The sequence below is a fragment of the Musca vetustissima genome, unplaced genomic scaffold (assembly GCF_032173495.1).
Source record: "Musca vetustissima isolate MV318-11 ecotype Yass unplaced genomic scaffold, APGP_CSIRO_Mvet_v1 utg1600, whole genome shotgun sequence".
Classification (NCBI taxonomy): Eukaryota; Metazoa; Arthropoda; class Insecta; order Diptera; family Muscidae; genus Musca; species Musca vetustissima.
In genome coordinates this window covers 59,172-84,029 of record NW_026874089.1, presented here as the reverse complement: position 1 = coordinate 84,029, position 24,858 = coordinate 59,172, and the positions used below count along the sequence as shown (strand labels likewise).

Here is a 24,858-nt window from a genome sequence, read left to right as displayed (position 1 = left end):
CATTGAAATCAGTTCAGATTTAGATATAGCATAGCTTCCATATATAATTTCGACCTATTCATGTTAATTGTACACCAAATAATTTGTTTCTGATTGAGATTAAATTTTATACAGTACATACCAGTGATAACAATCGCGTATTTAAATTTGTTAAAGTTCATGTCAAAGTTCCTTCGAAAAGGCGATATGTAGAATATACCCAAATTGGTGAAAGGTATCATATAGTCGGCCCAGTCCGACTTAACTTCTTTCTTTACTGGTTTAGTATGAGGACCCAAAATACAAAATTACAGACATGTTGATTGTAAAACGTGTCCAAAATATCGAATATTTGTTGACAATTTTCAACGAGAGTTAAAAACAGGGATCTAATACTCATTGGATCTCACCACTGATTTCCCTAGTTTTAACGTCTTTCAAAAATGTAAAGAAAATATCTAATATACTTATAAATGTGTGACAACAATTTGTCTCAATATATTTCTTCATCACCATACCACTTGCCTTTAACCACATTAAATCCTTAAACAATTTACCCCAACAAAATAATCTATAATTATCACTAGCTTTTTGTTGCTTTAAAATAAATTAAAAACTTCAGCCGGCATATGTCGGCGATAATAGAGACAATTTTAATAGAGACGTAATTTGTTGCCAACAGCAACAATAACAACATCAACAGCAGAGCAGAGCAACACATTTTAATAATGTCACAAAAAGTTAATTAACATCAGTTTATGAAGTCAACTAGTGAAAGTTTTTTTTTTATATCTCGTCGAAGCATACGTGTCTGTCGTGTGTGCGTGCGTATGTGCGAGTGAGTGAGTGCGCCAGGCAAAATCATGTGAGTTTGGTGTGACCAGGAATAGCTTATTGAGACTGTGTTGGCTGTCATTTTAATTACTTTTTAATGTGTGAATGACTTTACCGGATTGTTGGTGCAATAAAATGGGTGTGTCTTAAAACGCCTTAACACTATCATCAGCTAAAAAAGAAAGGAGCAGCAGCAATGTCGAATATATCAGTGGTGTCAATAAAATGAAAACCTTTTGGACAGTATGTAGAATGTATTGAAAATTATTTAAAACTGAGTTACATCTAGGGACATTTTTAAAAATTAATTATTTAAATTTAAAATATTTTTGTTAGATTTTAACAACATTTAATGTCCCATCCTTTTCGCTTCACTTTATAAAACCTTTAAATTTCGACTGCTGCAAATTTCCTTAAAAATATTTTTAAGTCCTTCCAACCAAATACCCTCTGCATAAACTCTTGCTTTAAATGCAATGTGCAAGGAGAATGCCATTAAATTGTGTTTCTGGGTTCAATATCTTAACATTGCACAGGTGTCATTGCCACAATTAACGTTAATGGCCTTTCGTGCATGGAGAACAGCGCGTTATGTTAATATACGAGTATTGTGTGCATGTGAGATTAACATACACATGTATGCGTTTAAGAAAATGTATATATAACGTAGACTGCTGCAATTACGTACAATACAACATTTTTATTTTTCTTAAGAGGAAAAAATAAAGTCTTCACGTAATGAAAGTGTGAAAATTTAAGCCATGTACTTTGTTAAGGAAAAGACAAAAGTAGGTCGGACTAACTGCATTGCATGGTTCGGATCATGGTGTGTCGCCCCATTGGTCGGTAGGGGTGGGAAAGATATGCGATTATAAGATGATTTGTATATCCTCTAGCATATTATGGAGGGTATATTAATTTTGTTTTTCCGTTTTTAATTCATTGAAATAATCATTTCCGACCCTAAAAAGAATATATATATGTATATATATATATATTCTTGATTAGCGTAAAATTCTATGACGTCCTTCTAAGCATGTCCGTCTGCCTTTTGTAATCACTCTAGCCTATAAACATATGGAGATAGATCGCCAACATTTTGCATAGAGTCGTCTTTTATCTGCAGGCAAGTTCGTAATTGGGCTATATCGGTCCAAGTTTAGGCATAGCTCCCATATAAGGGTAGGGGAGACTGGGGCACCTTCGGCACTTTTTTTTAGAGCTCTATATCTCAGTACTTATTCAACATATATAACAACTTTATGACTGATTATTGTCCTCGGACACTTAATTATAAAAAATAGTACCAAAAAGATATAAAAAAAATAGTATTAGTTAAACAATTTTCAGTTTTGTAAAAAAAGTCAAATTCGCCGAATGTGCCCCAACCCGGGGTAGCTTCGGCATTTGATGGGGCACATTGTGATCGCTATCAGTCTGGTTGAAATTCTGATCCTCTAAAGGCTCTATTTGGCTTTAATACGCCACACAATGTTTGAATTATAGGACTTTATTTTCTAGCGGCAGACGTTTACATCTCAAGTTCGCACACACAATCAGAAATAGGGGTTTTCTATCGCATTTTCGTCAATACAAGCACGTTTGATCTTATATATGCAATATCGAGCCATATTAAAGGATTAGTTTTAAAGACAAACTCAAAGACATTTTAAGGAAATAATATTGCACAATCTGTATATGGCCGAATGTTAAAATGCCGAATGTACCCCGAATGTACTTTTTATAGTTTTTTTTTTCATTTTTTTGATCGGTTTTGTAAAAACATTCTATTTTAAATATTTCTATAATAATACACATCGTAGTTAACGACTTTTTAATAATATTGTCTTAAAAATTTAAAAAGTTTTATACATGAAATACTTACGAAATGGAATTGAAATATTACAGAAACATCTATAAAAATACAAAAACCCATATATATATATATAAATAAGCTTATTAGCTAGAAATTTCAAACTTTGTGTCAGTAATTTATTTCGATATTCGATACCTATGTATCGAAACTAGTAATGTACGGTGAGAGCTTCATATCGAAAACGCGATTGCCGAAGGTGCCCCAGTCTCTCCTACCCCTCAATTTTCGATATTTTGGGGTTTTGAGTGTTTTTTTCAACCGAATTGGCTGTAATTTAGTACTTTGAGTTCTTATTGGTTAGAAAATCTCTACACAAAAAATTGTAAATATAAGTAAATTTCGATTTCGCTGTAATTTGGTATTTTGTTGCCATATTTAGTAACAAATATCCCTACCATTTTAGGGGTAGTCCCCATATAACCCCCTTTTTATACCCTTCACCACACTGTTGGTGCAGGGTATTATGTCCTTGTGCATATTTTTGTAACAGGCAAAAGGAAACGAGATAGACACATGGTTCCTTTTGAGAATATACATAGAATCATTTTCTGAGTCGATTTATGATCCGAATGAGATGAATTTTGGCACAGGTCACTTTGGCCTAATTTGGCCCAAGGACGAACCCTATTGAAATTGGAGAAAATCTGTTAGGATGTAGTTATAGCTCCCATAGTTTTGCACAGCGCACTGAATTAAGTCCAGTTTGATGTCTGTGAAGTTTTTTTTTAACCAGATTTTGATATAGCTCCCATATATAGTTTTTTTCTGATTTTTCGTAAATGGTGCATCAATCTCCCAATAGTTGACCGATTCATACAAAATTTTGCACGGCGTACAGACTGTAAAGTTTTGTTGATATCAGTTGAGACAAACCTACTATTTCTCCGATTGAAACAAAAATAGGTCCATATTGATGTATGCGATGTTTCATGGAAAGCGGTTCCGATATTACGTATTGAGACAAAATCTTGCACATCGTATTGAATTAAGTCCAATTTAATGTGGAGTTTTCTTTCTTTTTTTTGAAATCGGTTTAGATTTAGATAACCCCCATATATAGTTTCTTCCTATTTTAGGTAAAAGATGCACCAAACTCCCAAAATTTGTCCGATTGAGACAAAATCTTGAGCAGTGCACGGAATAAAGTCCAGATAGACATATATGAAGGTTTGTTAAAATCGAAACAGATTTAAATATAGCTCCCATATATATTTTCGGCCGATGTTATGTAAATGGTGCACCGAAAAACGTACGTTTATTCGATTTACAAGAAATTTGGCAGAGGTGAGTTTAGAGTGATGTGTATTAAATTTGCAAAAATCGGGATAGATTTATATATATATATATATATGGGGTTTTTAATTGGTCCTATTATATCGATCCAAATGCTACCAAATGTATTCTATAGGATTCATATCCGCGGAATGTATAGTGGGTTTAAGCTGTTTTGCAACATAGACATAGAAAGAGTTCTTGTCTTATATGAGAAGGTCTTCTGATCTTCTACGCCTAATGGGCATCTATGGTACGACTGTTCAGCATATCTCAGGTCTGTTCTGAGATAATATAGATGATGTTTTATGAGATTGAATTGTTATCCTATATATATATATATATATATATATTTATATCATGCTCAAAGATGAGGTGTATCGGTTATCCCCCTGCAGTATCTTCACTATAAACTTTGAAAAAGAAATAATTCTATATTAGAGTGGCAGATCTTGTGGGACCAATGGTATGTTCAGTTATTAATATCAAACGTCGTATATATTACCAATGAATGTGTACAATATCTAAGCTGTCTGAAATAATGCAAACGGAATAACAAACTCACACGTTGTAAACAATAGAGCCGCTTGCTTCAAACGTGCAGCATCTTCTTTTTGATAATTTTAAAATAGCTACAAAAGATTCTGATGTGAACGTTTACGACAACTAAGTCCGCAAGTCAAATTTAAGTGATGTCGTCAAAAGTTATTTTTATAGATGAGCTGAGGGTCTTCCCCACATTTATACTATAACATCGATGAGAGGCAATTCAATTAAATATTCAATCTAACTCCATCATCGCTTTAATATTTTGGTTTATCTAACTAACTAACCTTATAGTTCCTCTATTTAATAAATTTGACTAAATAAACTCCATCCTCAATTAACTACACTTCATTACTTCAATAAATTGCAATCTTAAATATATGGAGTTAATATCGTTCGATGACTTCGAAAAATCAATTTATTTTGGTTGTAAATAAATCTTAGCTGCAAACTAGAAGCCCTTCCATCTTAGTCTACTAAAAACCATAGTCATCAGCGATTAAGGAAGGTGTCACGTCAGCATAAAAACTATTTTTGTCGCCATGATTTAAATCTACCACCAATTTGAACACGTCTAAAATATCTGGTGTTTGTGTGTGTGTTTTTTTTTCAAAAATGTTAGCAAAACGAATTTTACACTTAATAAACTTAAAAACGCTATTTATCTCACTTAGCATAACCTCATTGATGCAGTGCTGGCGATTACAGACAAACAGAGGGAGGGAGGTTAGGAAGCAATCTAACAATTTGTCTCATCTTTAAATAAACACAAAGTCCACGCGGATGCAAAGTACTTTGGGCTAAGAGCTACATAGAAACAAACATAGAGACAGCCATCCAGCCAGCCATCCAAGCAGTCATCTAGCCAGCTTGTTTATACTCTACAGATACTAAACACGTTCTGAATCAATAAATTTTCAAGTGGCTATGAGTAGTAACAGTAGACTACGAGTAGATCGTCGTCTTCATAGCCATCGCCATCGCCGACGTCGTCATTGTCTATTATGCGGTTCGACGAAGAGATACAAGGGTCTAATGAACGAAAAAAATCAACATCAACACTAAAATTAATTTTACTCAAAGCAAGTCCTATCTTGCCCGGTCTCTCTACTTAATCGAAGGAATAAGTCAACAACACTTAATCTACTTAAAAGTGTTTAGCTATTGATTTTCAAAAGATACTCTGAAGCGATATTAGTCTCTGGCATGAGATTGTTGTGATAATCATCGTTATTTATAGGATTAACAGACTATCGATATGAGGGGGTATGTTTTGAAAGTGTGTGGCGGGATGTGGGGGTGATTTTGTGAAAACGATATTTAAAATACTGTTTTTAAGCTGTGAAAAATACTTGAAATCCAAAGGTATTAGTATAAGAAAAAAAGACAGGTAGAACATCGTACTTAACTGCAATATACTTGGAAATAGCGGTTTTCAGACAAGGGTCCCCATCTATTGTTCATCTATCACATGGACTTATAAAAATACCTATTGGCCTCATACAATAATACCCATCTCATATTCATCTTTTATAGCTATTCTCGAAGAACGCCCCCATTCTTTTGTGAAGAAGACCTTCAGACCTGATAAAGAAGACCTTCTATTTCTCGATTAAGAAGAAATTAACTTGAGCTCTTCTATGAAGAAGACCATCAGCTCTCCTATGAAGACAGATAATAGCTTCAACTAAGTAGAATAAGACATCCATTTAAGAAGATGACCTCCAGCTCTTCTATAAAGAAGACCTTCAGCCCTTCATATGAAGAAGACCTCCAGCTCTTCATATGAAGAAGACCACCAGCTCTTCATATGAAGAAGACCTCCAGATCTTCATATGAAGAAGACCTCCAGCTATTCATATGAAGAAGACCTCCAGTTCTTCATATGAAGAAGACCTCCAGCTCTACATATGAAGAAGACAATCAGCTCTTCATATGAAGAAGACCACCAGCTCTTCATATGAAGAATACCTCCCGATCTTCATATGAAGAAGACCTCCAGCTATTCATAAGAAGAAGACCTCCAGCTCTTCATATGAAGAAGACCTCCAGCTCTACATATAAGAAGACCAGCAGCTCTCCATATGAAGAAGACCACCAGCTCTTCATATGAAGATCTCCAGATCTTCATATGAAGAAGACCTGCAGCTATTCATATGAAGAAGACCTCCAGTTCTTCATATGAAGAAGACCTCCAGCTCTTCATATGAAGAAGACCTCCAGCTCTTCATATGAAAAAGACCTCCAGCTCTTCATATGAAGAAGACCTCCAGCTCTTCATATGAAGAAGACCTCCAGCTCTTCATATGAAGAAGACATTCAGCCTCTTCTATGAAGAAGACATTCGGCCTCTTCTATGAAGAAGACCTTCAGCCTGTTCTATGAACAAGACCTTCAGCCTCTTCTATGAAGAAGACCTTCAGCCTTTCTATGAAGAAGACCTTCAGCCTCCTTTATGAAAAAGACCTTCAGCCTCTTCTATGAAGAAGACCTTCAGCCTCTTCTATGAAGAATACCTTCAGCCTCTTCTATGAAGAAGACCTTCAGCCTCTTCTATGAAGAAGACCTTCAGCCTCTTCTATGAAGAAGACCTTCAGCCTCTTCTATGAAGAATACCTTCAGCCTCTTCTATGAAGAATATCTCCAGCTCTTCTATGAAGAGCAAGAGCTCTAGCTCTTCTATGAAGAGCAGACCTCCAGCTCTTCTATGAAGAGCAAGACCTCCAGCTCTTCTATGAAGAAGACCTCCAGCTCTTCTATGAAGAGCAAGACCTCCAGCTCTTCTATGAAGAGCAAGACCTCCAGCTCTTCTATGACGAGCAAGACCTCCAGCTCTTCTATGAAGAAGAAGACCTCCAGTATCTATATGAAGAATATCTCCAGCTCCTCTATAGAGCTGGAGGTCTTCTATGGAAATACCTTCCTTTGGCCTGACCTTTCTCCGCTAGACTTACGTGCGTATTTATTAAATGTAGACCTAACATAATCAATTATGCCGGAAAATTTGATTAATTAAAGTTCTTAAAAGCTGACACTCATCAATTAAACAATAAAGCAATAAAATTCCGACAAATTAATCATATTAGGTTAGGCATATGGAAAATAAAACGGCGCCCAAACTAAAAATAAAAAATCATGAATGTCAAATTTTATGGGTAACGTCAGATGGGCGAACCCATAATGTATTGTGTCTGGCATTTGTAGTCTGTTGAGCTGTTGGCCTCTCTGTCTAAGCATTCATAATTGTGTCTGAGGCAATAAGTCAAACACCATCAACACACATCCTAACCAACACACTTGACACGGAACGCAACAGCACACAAAGAATCACACATGAAAAGAATTCACTATGCCAAAGGAATCAGAAGCCGCCTTAGCAAGGATTTGGTGTTTAAGGAACAAAAAGCTGTGGCTGAAAGAGAGCTGAAGCGCAAAAAGAGCAAACTCACAAATAAACATGCTAGCTAATGGTGTTGGTGTGCAAGTGAGCGTGAGTGTGTGTGTGTGTGTGTGAGCAAACGTTTTCTAGGAAAAATAAACAAATCAAAAGGACAAAGCACCAAAAGCAAATAACTGCAGGAAAAACAAAATACAGCAACAACGAGAACGCACACAAGCTAGTCACACAATGAATCACTGAACTTTAACTCCCACACATTCGCACACAAAAACTCAACACCATTGACATGGGCCCAAAGGATGTGAGAAAAAAGAAATGGGAAAATCCAAAGACCTTTACCGGGGTTAAGGATGACTGACAAAGGTTAGCAAACAAAATTCTCATACTCATGGGCCGACACCAGTTCATTCACACACAAATACACACACACACCCGAACAAAGGCACTCACAACCCAACCTAAGGTAATCGCAAGAGCTGACAAAAGCTCATATATCCTGGCACACTAAAGTATTAAACAATAAATAATGTAAAGCAATAAGCGATAGTAAAGCAGACAGTCAAGGCGACAAAACTAATGCTTCAACATGTCAACAGGAACTATGCTTATTGTAGATGTTGTTTTTGTTCGTCCTGGCGGACAAAAGTTAAACATGGGCGTGTTACAATGCCGTTCGTTGTTTAGTTGATAGGTGACTGATTTAAAAGGAGTTTAGATTTATGGGTTTGGCGAAGAATTAAAAAAAAACATGTTTTTGTTTTCAATTCTCTGGGACGTGAAATTTTTAAAGATGCTGAATCTTCAGGATATTGAATATTGCTCCTGTACATAATTTTCCAGTTGTAACTGTAACTGTAACAGCATAATTTCCTATTCCAAAATAGAAAAGTTGTACACGGGAATACATACGTGGTCCAGAGCAGTTGCCAGTTTATGAATGAAACTTTGGACATTTTGATTGATATCAAATATATTGGTATTTGTGGTCGGGTATAGCAGATATAGGACAGGACATTTTGTCACTCAGATAATTAACGGCCAGTGGTGCTTGTGTAAGTGTCTAATTTTCAACGTCGTTCTTTTTATACCCTTCACCACACTGTGGTACAAAAGGCAAAACACCTTTTGAAACAAAAAAAAATATCTGGATGTTTGTTATCATGGTTATCGACTGTTTTCATGTTTAAAGTCCTTAACTTATAATTTTATACCCTTCACCACAAATTGTTTTTAGTTGGTTATCATCATGAAGCATTTAAATAATGTTTGTAACAGCCAAAAGGAACTTTTTACTCAAAAACCGGTTCCTTTTGAAACTGGTAAAACTAGAATCAAATTTCTGAGAATTTATAAATGGCCTCTCTTAAAATGTCCCCCGGAGTGCCAAATTCTGATTGGGTATTGTGTTGATTTTGCTAAAATCATCTAATTTGGGTATAGCTCTACTTATATTTTCATCCGAATTTTAGAAAATTTTGTACTCCGAGAGCGATTTTTAAATGTTTCTTTTTACGATTTACCATTAAAAATTTGGCGGAGGTGAGTTTAGTGTGAGTGTAGTTAAAAGTGGACTAATCGGTTTAAATTTTGTTATATCTATGGGTATATATTTTGACATTTTATATAAATTCTGTAATATTTTTGTGTACATCTTTGTTACGATATAAAATATTGAAATTATGGTCAGCGCAGTGTGCTGCAGTATTGTCCAAATGATATATTCCAAGGTTGCTCAATTAGGTTCCAGATTTATATATAGCTCTACTGCAAATTTTCATATAAATCATTAATTGCAAAAAATATATGTTAGGGTGACATGCAATCTTTCAAATATTCTGTCATTATTTTCCACACTCATGATTTTCAGTGATACATACGTTTAAAAAATTGCATTATTTTACTTCCAAAACCCGGAATTACAAAATTTATCCATATCAAACCGAAAATGCGAAAATTCACAACATTGAATTTTAAGGCAAAAATAATACGAAATGCCAAATTACTGCCGAATCGTATAGGTTATTGTTTATATATCCCACACAACTATGTTGTAAGGGTATTATAGATTTGTATGATCCCAAGAGTTTGTAACGCTGCGGTATTCCGATCGCCATATCTCGACTAGCTAACTCGATCTAGACATTGTGTCCGTATGTCCATTATAATTAGTAAACACGATACAGGCCACAGTTATGAACCAATCGTCACGAAAATCTGGCCAAAAGAGATTGGTTAATATTTAGGGGATGAAATGGACCAAACACTTTTTTGAGTTTTTAAGTTTGATGTTATTTTAGGGCGAAGGATCATTCATGTAAAAGTTTTTATTAAATTCTCTTTCGAGATGAGCTACATGATCGAAGTTGCAATGAAGAGGAAATCCAGAGAGATACTACATTCCCACCATTACAACGCGTTTCGCCGTTGGTTTATCAGGCATATTGGGCAATGTGGCTTACAAATGTCGTTACTTGATATGTTGTATTTATGTCGAATATTGTTGCGAAATTGCATATACGCAATAAATTCAACCATGTCAAGGTTCGGACATTTGACATCACACCAGAACATTCTTTTTCAGATCAGATTTTTCTTGTAGTGACGGACTTTTTTCCATACAGACTAGAACATTTTTTTCTTCAATGGTATACAACTGCATATTGTGCAACCTTAGGAAGATAAGGCGGTGGCTTTGAACGCTAAGGCACCGGACAACAATCAACAGATTCCATGGGAACCAGGGTTCAAATCCCATCCGGGCTCAAGCTGAATTTTTGAGTTATGGAGTTTTTAGAACGAAGGATCATTCATGTAAATGTTTTTATTAATTTCTCTTTCGAGATGAGCTACATGATCGAAGTTGCAATGAAAAGGAAAGCCAGAGAGATACTGCATTCCCAAAGCTTTTTGTCTGTATTTCTGGTCTGTTTACAGGTCAATATTTAGCGGGTAAAATGGATCCTAACTTTTGTGTCAAAAATGACAACATTTGCATTTTATGACATATATATTTAGTCCTGAAGAACGTACATAGGAGAAATGGTCTGTATTTCCAAGAGGAGTGGTAGACATTAAAATTGATATGAATTATAGTGTTGTATGTACATGGATATGGGAGTTATGCGTAAACATTTAAGGGGATCTATGTATTCTGGTATTGATTGGTATTGCTATTACCACACAAGTGGGCGTAAATATCGCATTGATTGGTTTGAAATTTTACATGCTATTCCGGTTTTGCTCAAGAACAACAGCTATATTTTTTGGTTATGATCAGATGATATTTAGGGGATAAACATTGCCCAGGCTCGGAATATAGATCCACAAAATATAGAGTTCCGTGGTAGTTTTGTATAGTATTATCTTTCCAATATCTCTCAATATTGTAGAAAAATGTAGTTCATACGAATTTATGTCATTTTAATACAGTTGTTGGTCTATAGTTTTATTTTTTTAACAAAACAAGTACAATATTCTTCTTGTCAGCATTTCTTTTCTCCACCAATCATTCACTCCCTAATTGATTTTTTCACTTGTTCATCCACTTTACTCACCTGTTGCTTTGTTATATAAATTGGTTTATTTTGGACAATCCATGTCACCGTTTCATGACAGGCAGGTGCTGTTGTCGAACCATCATATGTCATATAATGATCCGTTTCCGGCAGTAGGCCACGTATTGACAGGCGTTTAACAAATGCCTCATCGCCGCCATAACGTATGCGATCCAATTGATCTGTCAGCATACGCAGTTCGGGATTTGATAAATCACCCAGCTGAAATGGAGAAAAAGTGTAAATGAAATAAATAACAGGAAGAAATGAAATACATGAGAAAGAAAAAAACAAAAATCATTGACCAATGTTTTTTATGGCTTACCTGTAACAGTATGGAGACACCAACAATGCCTTGAGCTCGATTTAATGCCTCCGAAAAGTTGTTGTACAATTGTGAATTATAACCAAAAATTTGTATCTGCAATGAAGGAAAGTAAAGAACATGAGAATGAAGAAAAGTAAAGAACATATGAAAAACATATTCGATATACATATTTATATGTAATAAATATAGATATGTAATAATATACATATGTATAATGGGATTTACATGACATCGACACAGGCTACAACATAATGAAAACAAACAACAAAAAATCGATTTTATTTCCAAACTTGAAATCCAATGTTGCAAATGAAATAATCCCTTTTGCATTTGCATTCTGTCCATCTTCAGTTCGAACTTATGCTTTCTTTCCTTATGCATACATACATATTTTGGTATGTATTTTGGGTTTAAAAAAAAAAACTGTTGAAATATTTGTACTTTCTGTTACTGCATAATACATTTTAATTTATATTGACATTATACTGAAAGATGTATTAAAAACAAATTATTTTTAAGGACAATGTTAAGGTTGTCGGCTAAAGGGATTTCCATATATATATACTGCATACATACATATGTATGGACATTATTATATTCGATTTAAGTGTCATGTTGTGTAATCTCGTTAATATTTAAAAAATTCTACTTTCTTTACAGAACAGACGACTCCACATAATTGGAACATAGGTAAGTTAAAATGGTGGTTAAAGTATTAAAAAAATTTAATTTGCCTTACAGTAGTTTGAAGGGAATTTAAATTTATCTTATTCGATTTTAGCTGCCTGAATGTTAGATGTCATTATTAAAGCTATAAATATTCTGGTTTGTGCGGGTTTTTGAAACCAAAACATATACAAATGTTATTATATATTTTCAGCCTAATAGTTACATGTAAAAACTTTGTTATGTTCTGCCGGTCTGAACTAAAGGGGGACTACTTTATTGCAATTTTTGTCCAAGTCAAATTTATATCCTCTGAGAAAGTATAAAATTTTAGACACTCAGGCAGGAAACCATACCGAAAATTAAATTAAACCGTTGTATGAGTGTTACGTAAAAAAATAATATTTATTTTTCATTTTCCATATTTAAGCCATTTCGTTTGTAAAATTGCGCGGGACCAGTATTTGGAGACTATGCCGAAACATAGAGCCATATCGAAAATATTATGTAAGATTTTTGGCACCATCTGGAATAAGAATTTGTATATATATGTCAGCCTTGAAGAACTAGATGAAAGAACATTGGAAATTCTGAAAAGTTGCTGTACAATTATATGCGGACATGTCTATAACTACCGAACAACCTATCTTGAATATTGCGATGCCTATTATCATTTTAACAAAAATATGAACATGGCTAAATACACATAGAATTTTATTGAGGTCTTCGACGAATATTTCGAGTAGTTGTAAATACAATGACACCTATAAGAGACACTTCACCTTATGGCTGAGGATTTACAAGTGTTAATATTTACCACCACAGTATTCCCCATTATAATGTACCCATTTTTCAGACAGGATGAAATATCTTGGAATCATCCTGCACGAAAGGTTCGACTTCTGTCGCCATGTGGATTATGTGCTTTCAAAGGCCAAAAAGATGAACTTTGCCTATAAAAGACCCCTTCGGAGGTAAAGTTACTAATATACAAGCAAGTGATTCGTCCCATCATCACCTACTCCTTTGCAGCATGGGCAGATATATCGTCTGCCCAGATGGAAAGGATTAGAATGTGGGAGAGAAATATATTGGCATCATGCGTAGGAATGAGACCAACACTGGATAACAATGCAATCGACTTCAACCGAATCGATGTCTGCATGATAAAATATGCCCTCAACTTCTTGGAAAGGATTCAGCTTGTGGAAAATGGAATTGTGGAGCTATACCTGGAGTGCAACGAGGAACTCCACTCCATACTTAGAAGGAAACACCTCCCTCCTGCAGCCTTGCTGAAGCTGCGAGACGGAGGAATCCTTTACGACGAAGAAGGCCGTCTTATGTACTATCATCGGAGGTATCATAGATTTGACGCCGATATTGAGCCTGTATATAGCACAGCTAAATAAAAAGAAATTGTATATAAATTTATTTTTAAGATAGTTTTAAGTTAATTTAAGTTTGGCCTATTTTTTAAGTTTTTAAGGCACGTAAAGTTTGAAGAGTATGTATAAGTACTAGTTTGTTTAAAAAACTCGCCTAGCATTCCAAATGCGGCGCTAGATATAAAATAGTCGTAGTCTCCTTCATTGTAAGCCATATGGCATAGGAGAAATAGATTTTAAGTTTAATTTTATACTGTAGCCATTAAGTATACTGTACTATGAAATAATTCTCTAAATAAATGGCAATTATCAAATCAAAATCAATGTACCCATTTTTTACTCACATTGCCACGGTGTACAAAGATCGGTTTATTTTCACCGTTTTTCGAATTTTTCCGAAGACTTGAAGCGATCCAATTGTGGTGTACCACTTGATTTGTTTGGACCGGACAAATTTAGTTGGATTTCACGTGTCCTCGAACATCTCGAGGGACAGAATTATTTTTTTTAAAGATTCTTAAAATGTTTGAGATCCAACGATAATAAAACTTTTTTTACGGTCAGATGGCGGAATTTTACCTACTATAATATATCAATATCATCAATAGTCAACATATAATGGGTTCCTTAATTTTCGTTATATTGAGGATTTCAAGTAGTAGATTTATTCAAGTTGTTAGATTTATTCACTTTTTCGTAGGGTGACAAATCTTCTTGCTAAAACTAATACATAGGTCTATCGGTGTCGATGGTTATTGCCACCATATATAGATAAAGCTCCTTTATTAGTAAAGAAGATATATATTCTTTGGCTATTGAAGGTATATACACTTTGCTACGGCATAAAATATGCCTCGTCGAAATATTGGCTTTAGATAGCCAAAAAATAATTGAAAAACGGTATAAAAAACTTGACCAAAATATCAAAATGAAGAGCAATTTATCCCATTTTCTATACCAACTATCTTACTATCATAAATATTGTGAGCTCTATCAACATATGGACGAGTAGACAGAAGGCAAAACATAAGATTCTTATATCAGGAGTCCTTATGCGATTTTTTGTCCCTATTTTCATTTTCTAAATACCACAATACGAAATTTTTTCGACCTCCAACAAAAAATTCGATCAATAGATTTTAAATAAACAAGAATTCGCTATTCGCCTGTTTTCATTTTAATTTTTCCCTTTTTACAAAATAGATTCTCCACAGACAATTCAAAGACTAGCCCTATTGAAATCCATCTATATTAAATCGTTTCAGATTAAGAAAATAATATTCTTTCCCGATTTCCTATTTTACAAAATAGATTCTCCCCAGGCAATTCAAAGACTAGCCCTTTTGAAATCCATCCATATTAAATCATTTCAGATTAAGAAAATAATATTCTTTCCCGATTTCAGACTGAACTCATGTTCGATTGACACCAAATTGCGCAGTAGGCCAACTAGAGTCTATAAGGATGTGTTTATACCCTTCACCACACTGTGTAGTACAGGGCATTATGTCTTTGTGCATATGTCTGTAACAGGAAACGAGATACACACATGGTTTCTTTTGAGAATATGGATAGAATGATTTTCTGAGTTCATTTATTCATGTCCGTCCTTCCGTACAGGTCGGATTCATGATCCGATATGGATGAAATTTGGCACATGTTACATATTTGCCCCTAGGTCGAACCCTAAAAGAAATTTAAATTATATATAGCTCCCATGTATTTTCGTCCGATCTTATGTAAGTGGTGCACCAAACTCCCAATATTTGTCCAATTGAGGCAAAATTTTGACAGATTACTGACTTAGGTCTAGATTGAAATATGCTAAGTTTTATTGAAATGATTCAAAATTTCTCTCAGAGTACAGAATTAGGTGCATATTGATGTATGCGAAGTTTTGTTTGAATCGGTTTTGATGTAGATATATCTCCCATATATAATTTTTCCTATTTTATGTACATGGTGCACCAAACTCCCAATATTGGTCCGATTGAGACAAATTTTTACAGAGAATTAGATCCAAATTGATGTATGCGATGTTTTTTGGAATCGGTTCGGATTTAGATATAGCTCCCATATATAGTTTCGTCCGATTTTATGTAAATGGAGCACGGTATTGAAGTTACTACAGCTTGACATCGGTGAAGTTTTGTTGAAATCGGTTCAGATAGATATAGCACTGTAGGTTCTATGTTTGTTCTATATTAACGAAATTTAGTAGCGGGTATGTAACTAAGTCTAGAATGCTTTGGTTAATGTTTAAATCGGTTCAGATTTAAATATAGCTCACATATATACTGTAGTCCCATTTTATGTAAATGGTGCACCATAGATCCTGTTATATTTGCACTATATTTTGTTGTTGAAATTAGTTTAGATGTAGATATAGCTCCCTCATATATTTTTGTCCGATTTTATGCAAATGGAGGAGCCTATGTCTGTTCGGTTTACATGAAATTATGCATAGCGTATTGAATTGAAGACGTTTCAGGTTTCGATATAGCTTCCACATATATATGCATCCGATTTCATCAAAATAATGTACGAAGTAACTAAAGTTTGTCTGCTTAGGACGAATTAGTGCACAATCGAGATAAATTTTGGATAGCACACAATATTGCAGCATACAAAATGCTGGATGCCACGATTACGTCCATTTATATATATCGATCTTATACATATTTTGCTCGATGATTTACATTCAATTTTTCAGATTGGTATGAGTATGGGTTGTTTTAATTTAGTTCAAATATCTATGTACTTCTTCACACAGTTAATTTCATCCGATTCAATTTCAATGGTCCTCCAAAGATGCTGTGTCTGTTTTATCTCTTGTATGTACCCGTACTGGTTTAGTTTCTCATTTCCGCATTGTTTGTATTACCAATATGCGGTATATTGGTCACTTTTTCAACTGAATTAATGTTTTGGGTTCTTATTGTTTAATAAATCCTAATTGTATTGCGATACTTCCTAAATACCTGCATTTCAGGGCGTTTGGGAAAATTGGCTTTAATTTAATATTTTAGGCACCCGTTGTGTAGAAATTCTCCCTACCAAATATTTATTTTATTTTAAAGATTTCGGACCAGTCTTTACCCGAGTGGCCTAAAAATTTATTTTATTCAATGACAGCCATCCTCATGGCCAAACTAAACGACGTTTTTGCTTAATTCATTTGTTAACCCTTTCAGTGTCAAAAAAATTTTTGTCGGAATAAAAATCTAAAATTTTGTACTTAAAATCGTATAAAGGCACAGAGTTTAGAAAAAAAGCAATTCTTATTTTAACCCTCGGACAGTTTTGTCAGTCTTTCAGCAAAAACAAAGGCATCAATTGTAACGGTACATAGGATAACCGAAAATTTGAAAAGGAAGAGAGTAATTTCAAATGTCGAATATATTCGACAAAACACTGAAAGGGTTAAATTATGTTTCCAGATGGAAAAACATATGCTTCCTCTTAGAAAAAATTTTCTACAAAAAATTGGTTCATGGTACTCTATGTATTTTGCCTTCTCCACTTATTTAAAGTAGAAAATTCCCAAATACATTTCACCATTGAAATATGTTGCATTTTGCTCTCCATAAATTTCCGGAAAATAATCCAAACTATCAACAAATAACTACATAGTGCCACTACCAAAAACAAATAAACAAACGGCACGTACACATGCAAACACTTCCAATACGTACACACGCTCCCACAATATTCGTTCGATACGTATTCTTTGGAACACAACAACTTCTATCTGTAAGCCTGAATCCAATAGTTTTTTTGTGCCACAACAAATTGAAGGATATTCGAAGTAGATTTTCCTGTGGGTGTATTTTCCGTAGGAAAAAACATGACAATTGTAGCCCAAGTAATGGATGAGGACACCCTAGATCCCCATAAATCCAATAACAATAATAACAATAACAGATAGACCGAATGGGAGGGAGACACAGGCAAACGAATTGCATTCGAAGTAAATTTTTGTGTATGAACGTTGATGCAGAAAAAGATTGTGTCTACCTTTGGATTTTTTCGTAGAAGTGAATTTTATTTGGGGCTGACAGAACATATATATATGTACGATAGGCAATTGTTAGTAGGTATTAACAATTTGATACTACCATTTAAGAACTATGAAAATGATATAGGCTTTTAGTGTAGTTCCTACCTTCCTTCAAATTTACAATTTGCTTTTAAATGAAATTTCCAGTGTTATTTAACTTGCTGCACCTTCACTACCGACAAATATTCTGTGTGGTAGACCACAGTTTGCGTTTAAATTCACACGCATCATAGTAAAACTTCAGCAGAGAAAGGCTGGGAATACTCGAAGGGGATGTGAGGTTTCAAATAAGAAACTACACTGCAGTTTCCATTTTCCAGTAGTACAAATATAAAAAAACAACAACAATTTATTGTAGTTTCACAAAACAAACAAAAATAAATACTACGAATAATACCGAGTATTAAAAAATTGTGAAAATCTTGTATCTTTTCGGTCTTTCGGTATGTGTGGTTGTCTGTGTAATGTTTTGTTTTTCCTGCTTTTATTATCGAAATGAATTTTCATATTCATATGCAAATTTATTATATAAATATTTATGTAATTTGCTCCCATTTATTAAAAGAATCTTAAAAGAATTGCATTTACAGGAAATGGGTTGCGTACGAGAGTTTTTTTCCTTTTTTTTTTTTGTAAATCAGTTTCAGTTTCGGGTTTTTATTTTTTATTGTTTGTTTCATATTCAAGTGGTAGTGAACGTGTAAACTATATTTAATGTAAATTTCTATTTAATAACTCAATTTTCTAAATGTTTGCTTTAATTTTAGGTTTTATTTTTTAACAAGTTGCCAAGGGGAAGAACTAGAAACAATAGGAAAGATAAATATTCCATAGATAAATACTACAGATTTATTTGTTGACAAATATTTGTACATTGTTGAGGAAAGTTTTTTAATATCTATAAAATTTAATTTATAAAAAAATCAATAAAAATTAAATTTTTGATATTTGGCAAATATAGCAATTTAGCAAACTCTTGTAGAAAAAAAATTGAAATTTATTTTTAAAAACATCATACCATTATGACCTATTTTTTAAACAATCTTAAAGCAGTAAGGAAAGGACAACATTCATCATTCCGACTATATGATACCCCACACCATTTCAAATATATACACAAGATACGCAATATATCTCGAATTAAATAAAATACGATAAACGTCATATGAAAAATATGAAAAATGTCGTGATATTTGGACATACGTACATAGGATATTTTTTTGCATTACATGAAATCCAGATCAAACTATTAATGCAAGCAATATATAGATCTTTAGAAAAAGTGTAGGGAGTTTGGTGCATTATTTCCAAAAAAATCGGACGCTTTATATAAATCTGAAGAAGTACGGACCAATTATGACAGCAGTTCATAAACCGCACACAAACTGTGATTATAGACATTACCAAACTGTTGTACAGGGCAGGAACGTATACAGGGTCGCTGGGGCCCTCGCTCTGGCTACGTCGCTGGTGCAGGCAAAAGAAAACGATATAAACATATGGTTCCTTTTGAGAATATGCATAGAATCACTTTCTGAGTCGATTTATGCATGTCCGTAAGTCTGTCCATGTTAAATAGTAAATAAAGTACAGGTCCCATTTATGATCCAAATTGTATGAAATTTGGCACAGCTCATTAATTTGGATATAGCTCCCATATATATTTTCGTCCAATTTAATGTAAATTGTGTACAAAAGTCCCTGTATATTTTTCAATTTGGACGAATTTGGCATTCTAGAATTAAGTCTAAAATGATGTGTGGTAATTTTCGTGAAAATCGGTTCAGGTGTAGATATAGCTACCATATACATTTTCGTCCGATTTAAGGTAAATGGTGCGTCAAAGTCCCTAAATATCTTTCGATTTCCATGAAATTTGGTATAGCGTACTAAACTGAGTCTAAAATGATGTCTGCTAAGTTTCGTGAAAATCGGTTCAGATTTAGATATAACTCCCATATATTTTTTGTCCGATTTTACGTAAATGGTGCACCAAAGTCCCTAAATATTTTTCTATTTACAGGAAATTTGGTATAGCACTTTAAATTAAGTCTAGAATATTGTGTGTTAAGTTCCGTGGAAATTGGTTGAAATTTGGATATAGCTCTCATATATATTTTCGTCCGATTTAATATAAATGGTTTACCAAAGTCCCTATATATCTTTGGATGTGCACAAAATTTGGCATAGCGTACGGAATTAAGTCTAGAATGGCGTTTGTTAGGTTTCGTGGAAATCGGTTTAGCTTTAGATGTAGCTCCCATATATATTTTCGTCCGATTTAATGTTAATGTAGCACAGAAGTCCCTATACATTTGAACGAAAGACCTAAAATTTGTCCGTTTGACATAAAATTTTATAAAGTGATCTGAAGTTGATATAAATTGATCTCTTCCAATTATCGTTGAAATGGGTTCTGATTTAGATATAAATCCCACGTGTATATTTTCGTCCGATTTGATGTAAATGGTGCACAAAACTCCTAATATTTGTACGATTGTACGATTCACAACGTATTAAATTGAGACTAAAATGAAGTTATTCCTTTTTGTTGAAACTGGTGCAGATGCAGCCATAGCATCCATATATTGGGGAAAAGAAAACTATTATTTTTATATAGGACCAAATATATAGGACCGTTTTTTGATTTATTGCCATTTTAAAGGTATTTTCATAATGCCTCTGTTAAAGAAGTCCTGCTCTCAATTTGCAAAAAAACTCTAATAGTCAATTTTCACAATCCTCCCTAGTTACCAATTTTTTATCATTAAAGAAATTTTGCAATGCAAAACAAAGATGGTAATCACATGGTCCGGACTGCGTGATCCTTTACATTTGTTGTCCTGGTGGAACATGATTTGCGTTGTCCTGGTGGAGCATGACACCGTTCCTGTTGGCTAATTCTGGCCGTTTCTGGTCAATTGCTATCTTCAAACGGTCCAGTTGTTGACAGTAGATATAAGAATTTAATGTTTGGCCATATTGAAGCAATTCAAGCAAATTCTGCTGCTAAGATGTCGGTCAACTTCGATAATTTCTCCGATTTTATAGACAACCTAATATATTTAATTTCGTTGAATATCATTGCATTGGTCATATAGTCGACCAGTCCTACTTTTGTAATTTCCGTATTGTTTTATATATAGGTAATTGATTTGACAGCATAGAAAATTTACAATACGGTGGTACTGGAAGATTGCACATCTTAGATAGATGGCATCAGAGATCTGCCTCGTTCGAATTTAATGATGCTTTTATTTATTACACTAACTGCCATGAGGTCATTCCGTTCGCAACGCCTTCAAATATTCACCGAATGACGAATTAGAAGTGTTCGTTGTGATTTCAGCAAATAGGTTTGAAAGGGGATATATATGTTCACGTTTTGGTATAGCGAACATATAACGGTCACAACCATTATTCGATATGTTGGAACGTTTTTCAATAGAATTCGTTGTAATTTAGTATATCGGGCCCTTACTGGGTAGTAATTCTTCTTACCAAAAACTATCAATATTATTTTAGTGTAGCTCCCATATAACGGCACATGTAAAATTTGTTTATTGTGTGAGGGTTTTCAAACGAATTTAGCAATTTGGAAACTTTTTGGATAGCAATAACACAAATTATCAAAAATCACTCAATATTCGGGGTAGGTGCCATATATCCCAATATTCGGAAATTAATAGATTTTGAGAAAGTTTTTTAATCACATTGGCTCCATTTTGGATTATCGTGTTTTGGATTCCTATCTAAAATTATCAATATAGGTCCAAGTTTTAGAATAGCCCCCACTTTTTGGTATTTCATAAACGTTTTTTAACAAGACAGCAATTTACCATGGCACACCATACCATATATATTTCTTTATATTTTGTGTACAAAGGATATACAAAGTCAAGCCCGGCTGAACTTAACTACGTATACTGCTTCTTAGAGAAAGCGGTATCAACCTATTACCTTCATATATTTTCTTATAATTATAAACTAATGGAAACATCCTACTGTGCCATGGGATATACATTATGTGTACCATTCTCCTCCTGTTGAAAGCATTTAAAAAAATCCATATTTTTGCTATATTAGCACTCGGTGAATTAGCTGAGATCATTTAGTGCAACAACATATGAGCATTTAGTCTCAAACCACAAAAACTACATGACTACTTCAATGTAACCCCCTATCCATCCCCCCATACAACGACAAATATATTGAATGTAAACACATTTGTAGAGTTGTTTTCATTTCACCATCGCATTTCTGGGAAACTTAATCGTAAACTTGGAAATTTATTGGCAGTTAATTCTGCTTAGAATACCATCTCTTTCGGTATCACAACGTTGCAATTGTAGATATGCTCCAACATTCATTGTTTGTTCCTATTGTGAATGGGATGTAAAGAAATTCCAAAGGGAATGGAAGGTATGTAAGTGTTGATGGCATTAGTTTCATTGTTTGTTATTGTTGCTGGACCAAAGAACAAATTACACGAGTCTGTTAGTATTTGCGAATGTATGTGTTTCCAGGATATTACCAGTAGTTGTAGTAAAAATGAGAACAAAAAAACTTTACATAGATTTTAACAAACTAGAACGACAATCGTGCTTACTTTGCAGTGAATCTGAATGGTTGGATTCATATATAATGGAATGGGTCGTCAGGGGTTTCCATTACTCTATTTTGGAAAATATAGACCGGTTTTGCCAATAGAAATAGTACCGTCATGGCCTGTCGGCAGTGCCCATGGGTCAGCGTTATAGGACATATCTTTATCTCATATATCACATATCTGTATTATAATTGAATAATAATAATAAAAAATGTAATGTTCGGAATAAGTCTGATGCAACACACGCTTAATACAAAATGTAAAATTTTTAATAGTAACAAGTGAAAAAGCGTTAAGTTCGGCCGGGGCGAACATTTGATACCCTCCACCATAGATATACTGACAGGTACTTGACATGAAAATATAGGGAAAATACCAAAAAGTGGACCTATACCGACATTTCTACAAACCGATTTTGTAAACCATAATACAAATTAAGAAAATTTTTAATGGATAATTATACCATCAGTTTCAGAAAATTTTGATTACATACAAACTTTGTCCATCGTAATATTTCTTCCAAACTTAGTTCAAGTTCGAAGATGGAGAATAACGGTCCACTCCCTCTGGTACTTCCCACACAGGGCCTAGGTCTAAATGCGGGTTATAGTTCATATATAGTTCATTATCGAACCTTACGTTCTAGTTTTTTATCTCGATATCCTCCGCAGGTGAAAAGATTACAACAGAGGCTTAGAACCAATCCCAAAACACGGAACAAATTAGATAACTATTTTAATATAAACCAGTAAGGAAAGTTCAAAAGTCGGACGGGGCCGACTATATGATACTCTTCACCACTATGGGTACATGCAAGACATGTAATATCTACAATATCCTGTAGATATAGAAATTTCGCACATCAGTCGGGACCTAATTCAGTACTCTGTGCAAAATTTTGCTTCAATCGGACCAATATTGGGAGTTTGGTGCACAATTTACTTTAAATCGGATGAAACTATATATGGGAGCTATATCTACATCTGAACCGATTTCAACAAAACTTCGCATTCATCAATGACCTAATTTAGTACGCTGTGCAAAATTTTGTCTCAATCGGATAAATATTAGCAGTATGGTGCTCCATTTACATAAAATCGGACGAAACTATATATAGCATATTTAGATATAAATCTGAACCGATTCCAACAAAATTTCTCACACATCAGTCGGAACCTAATTCAGTACTCTGTGCAAAATGCTGCTTTAGTCGGACCACTATTGGGAGTTTGGTAAACTACTTACGTTAAATCGGACGAAACTATACATCGGAGCTATATCTAAATCTGAACCGATTTCAACAAACCTTGGCATATAACTATCTAGACCTAATTAAATATTCTGTGCAAAATTTTGTCTCAATCAAACCACAATTGGGAGTTTGATGCATCATGGGACGAAAATATATATGGGAGCTATATATAAATCTGAACCGATTTTTTCCAATAGGGTTCGTCCTTGGGCCAATTAATTGACCTGTGCCAAATTTCATCCAAATTGGATCATAAATGCGACCTGTACTTTGTTAACAAAAATACATGGACGGACGGACATGCATAAATCACTCAGAAAGTGATTCTATGCATATTCACAAAAGGAACCATGGGTCTATCTCGATTATTTTTGCCTGTTACAAGCATATACACAAACACATAATACCCTGTACGACAGTGTGTTGAAGGGTATAAAAATGGGGTTATAGTCCCCATATAACCCCATTTTTATACCCTCCAAAAAGGGGGCGAATATTAATAATTTTTGGTGGAGAGATTTTTCACCATATACCACTACAAATTACCAAATTGCAGCGAATTCGGTTGAAAAACGCGCTCAAGAGCCCCAAAATACCGAAAATTGGGGTTACCCTTATATGGGGGCTGCCCGAAAAAAATAGACCTATGTTCAAAATTTTTTGTGGAGAGATTTAGAACTTATTAATAACACAAAATACTAAATTACAGCCAATTTGGTGGAAAAGTGCGATCAAACCTCTCAAAATACTGAAAATTAGGAGGTACCGTTATATGGGGGCTACCAGAAGAAGTGGACCTATATTTATAATTTTTTGTGGAGAGATTTAGTATCCAATAAGAACCCAATGTACCAAATTTCAGTGAATCCGGTTGAAAACGCGCTCAAGAACCCCAAAATACCGAAAATGGGGGGTACCCTTATATGGGAGCTATGCCTAAACGTGGACCGATATATCCCATCCTCGAACTTGACCTGCCTGCAGATAAAAGACAACCCTATGCAAACTTTCAGCACCCTATCTCAATTCCTTCAGAAGATAGCGTGATTACAACATACGGACAGACGGACGGACGGACTTGGCTAGATCGTCTT

At 34.3% G+C, this 24,858-nt stretch overlaps 1 protein-coding gene across 1 annotated transcript in view; it reads right to left on the bottom strand.

The window, feature by feature from the left end:
- LOC133330823 (carbonic anhydrase-related protein 10) overlaps positions 1 to 24,858 on the bottom strand; it is a gene marked incomplete at its 5' end in the record, with an annotated part of 89,627 nt that overhangs the window by 11,656 nt on the left and 53,113 nt on the right. The window contains 2 exons of the mRNA XM_061539233.1: positions 11,462 to 11,683; positions 11,787 to 11,882. Of these exons, the coding sequence (XP_061395217.1) occupies positions 11,462 to 11,683; positions 11,787 to 11,882 (318 nt within the window). The remainder of the gene's footprint in view (positions 1 to 11,461; positions 11,684 to 11,786; positions 11,883 to 24,858) is intronic.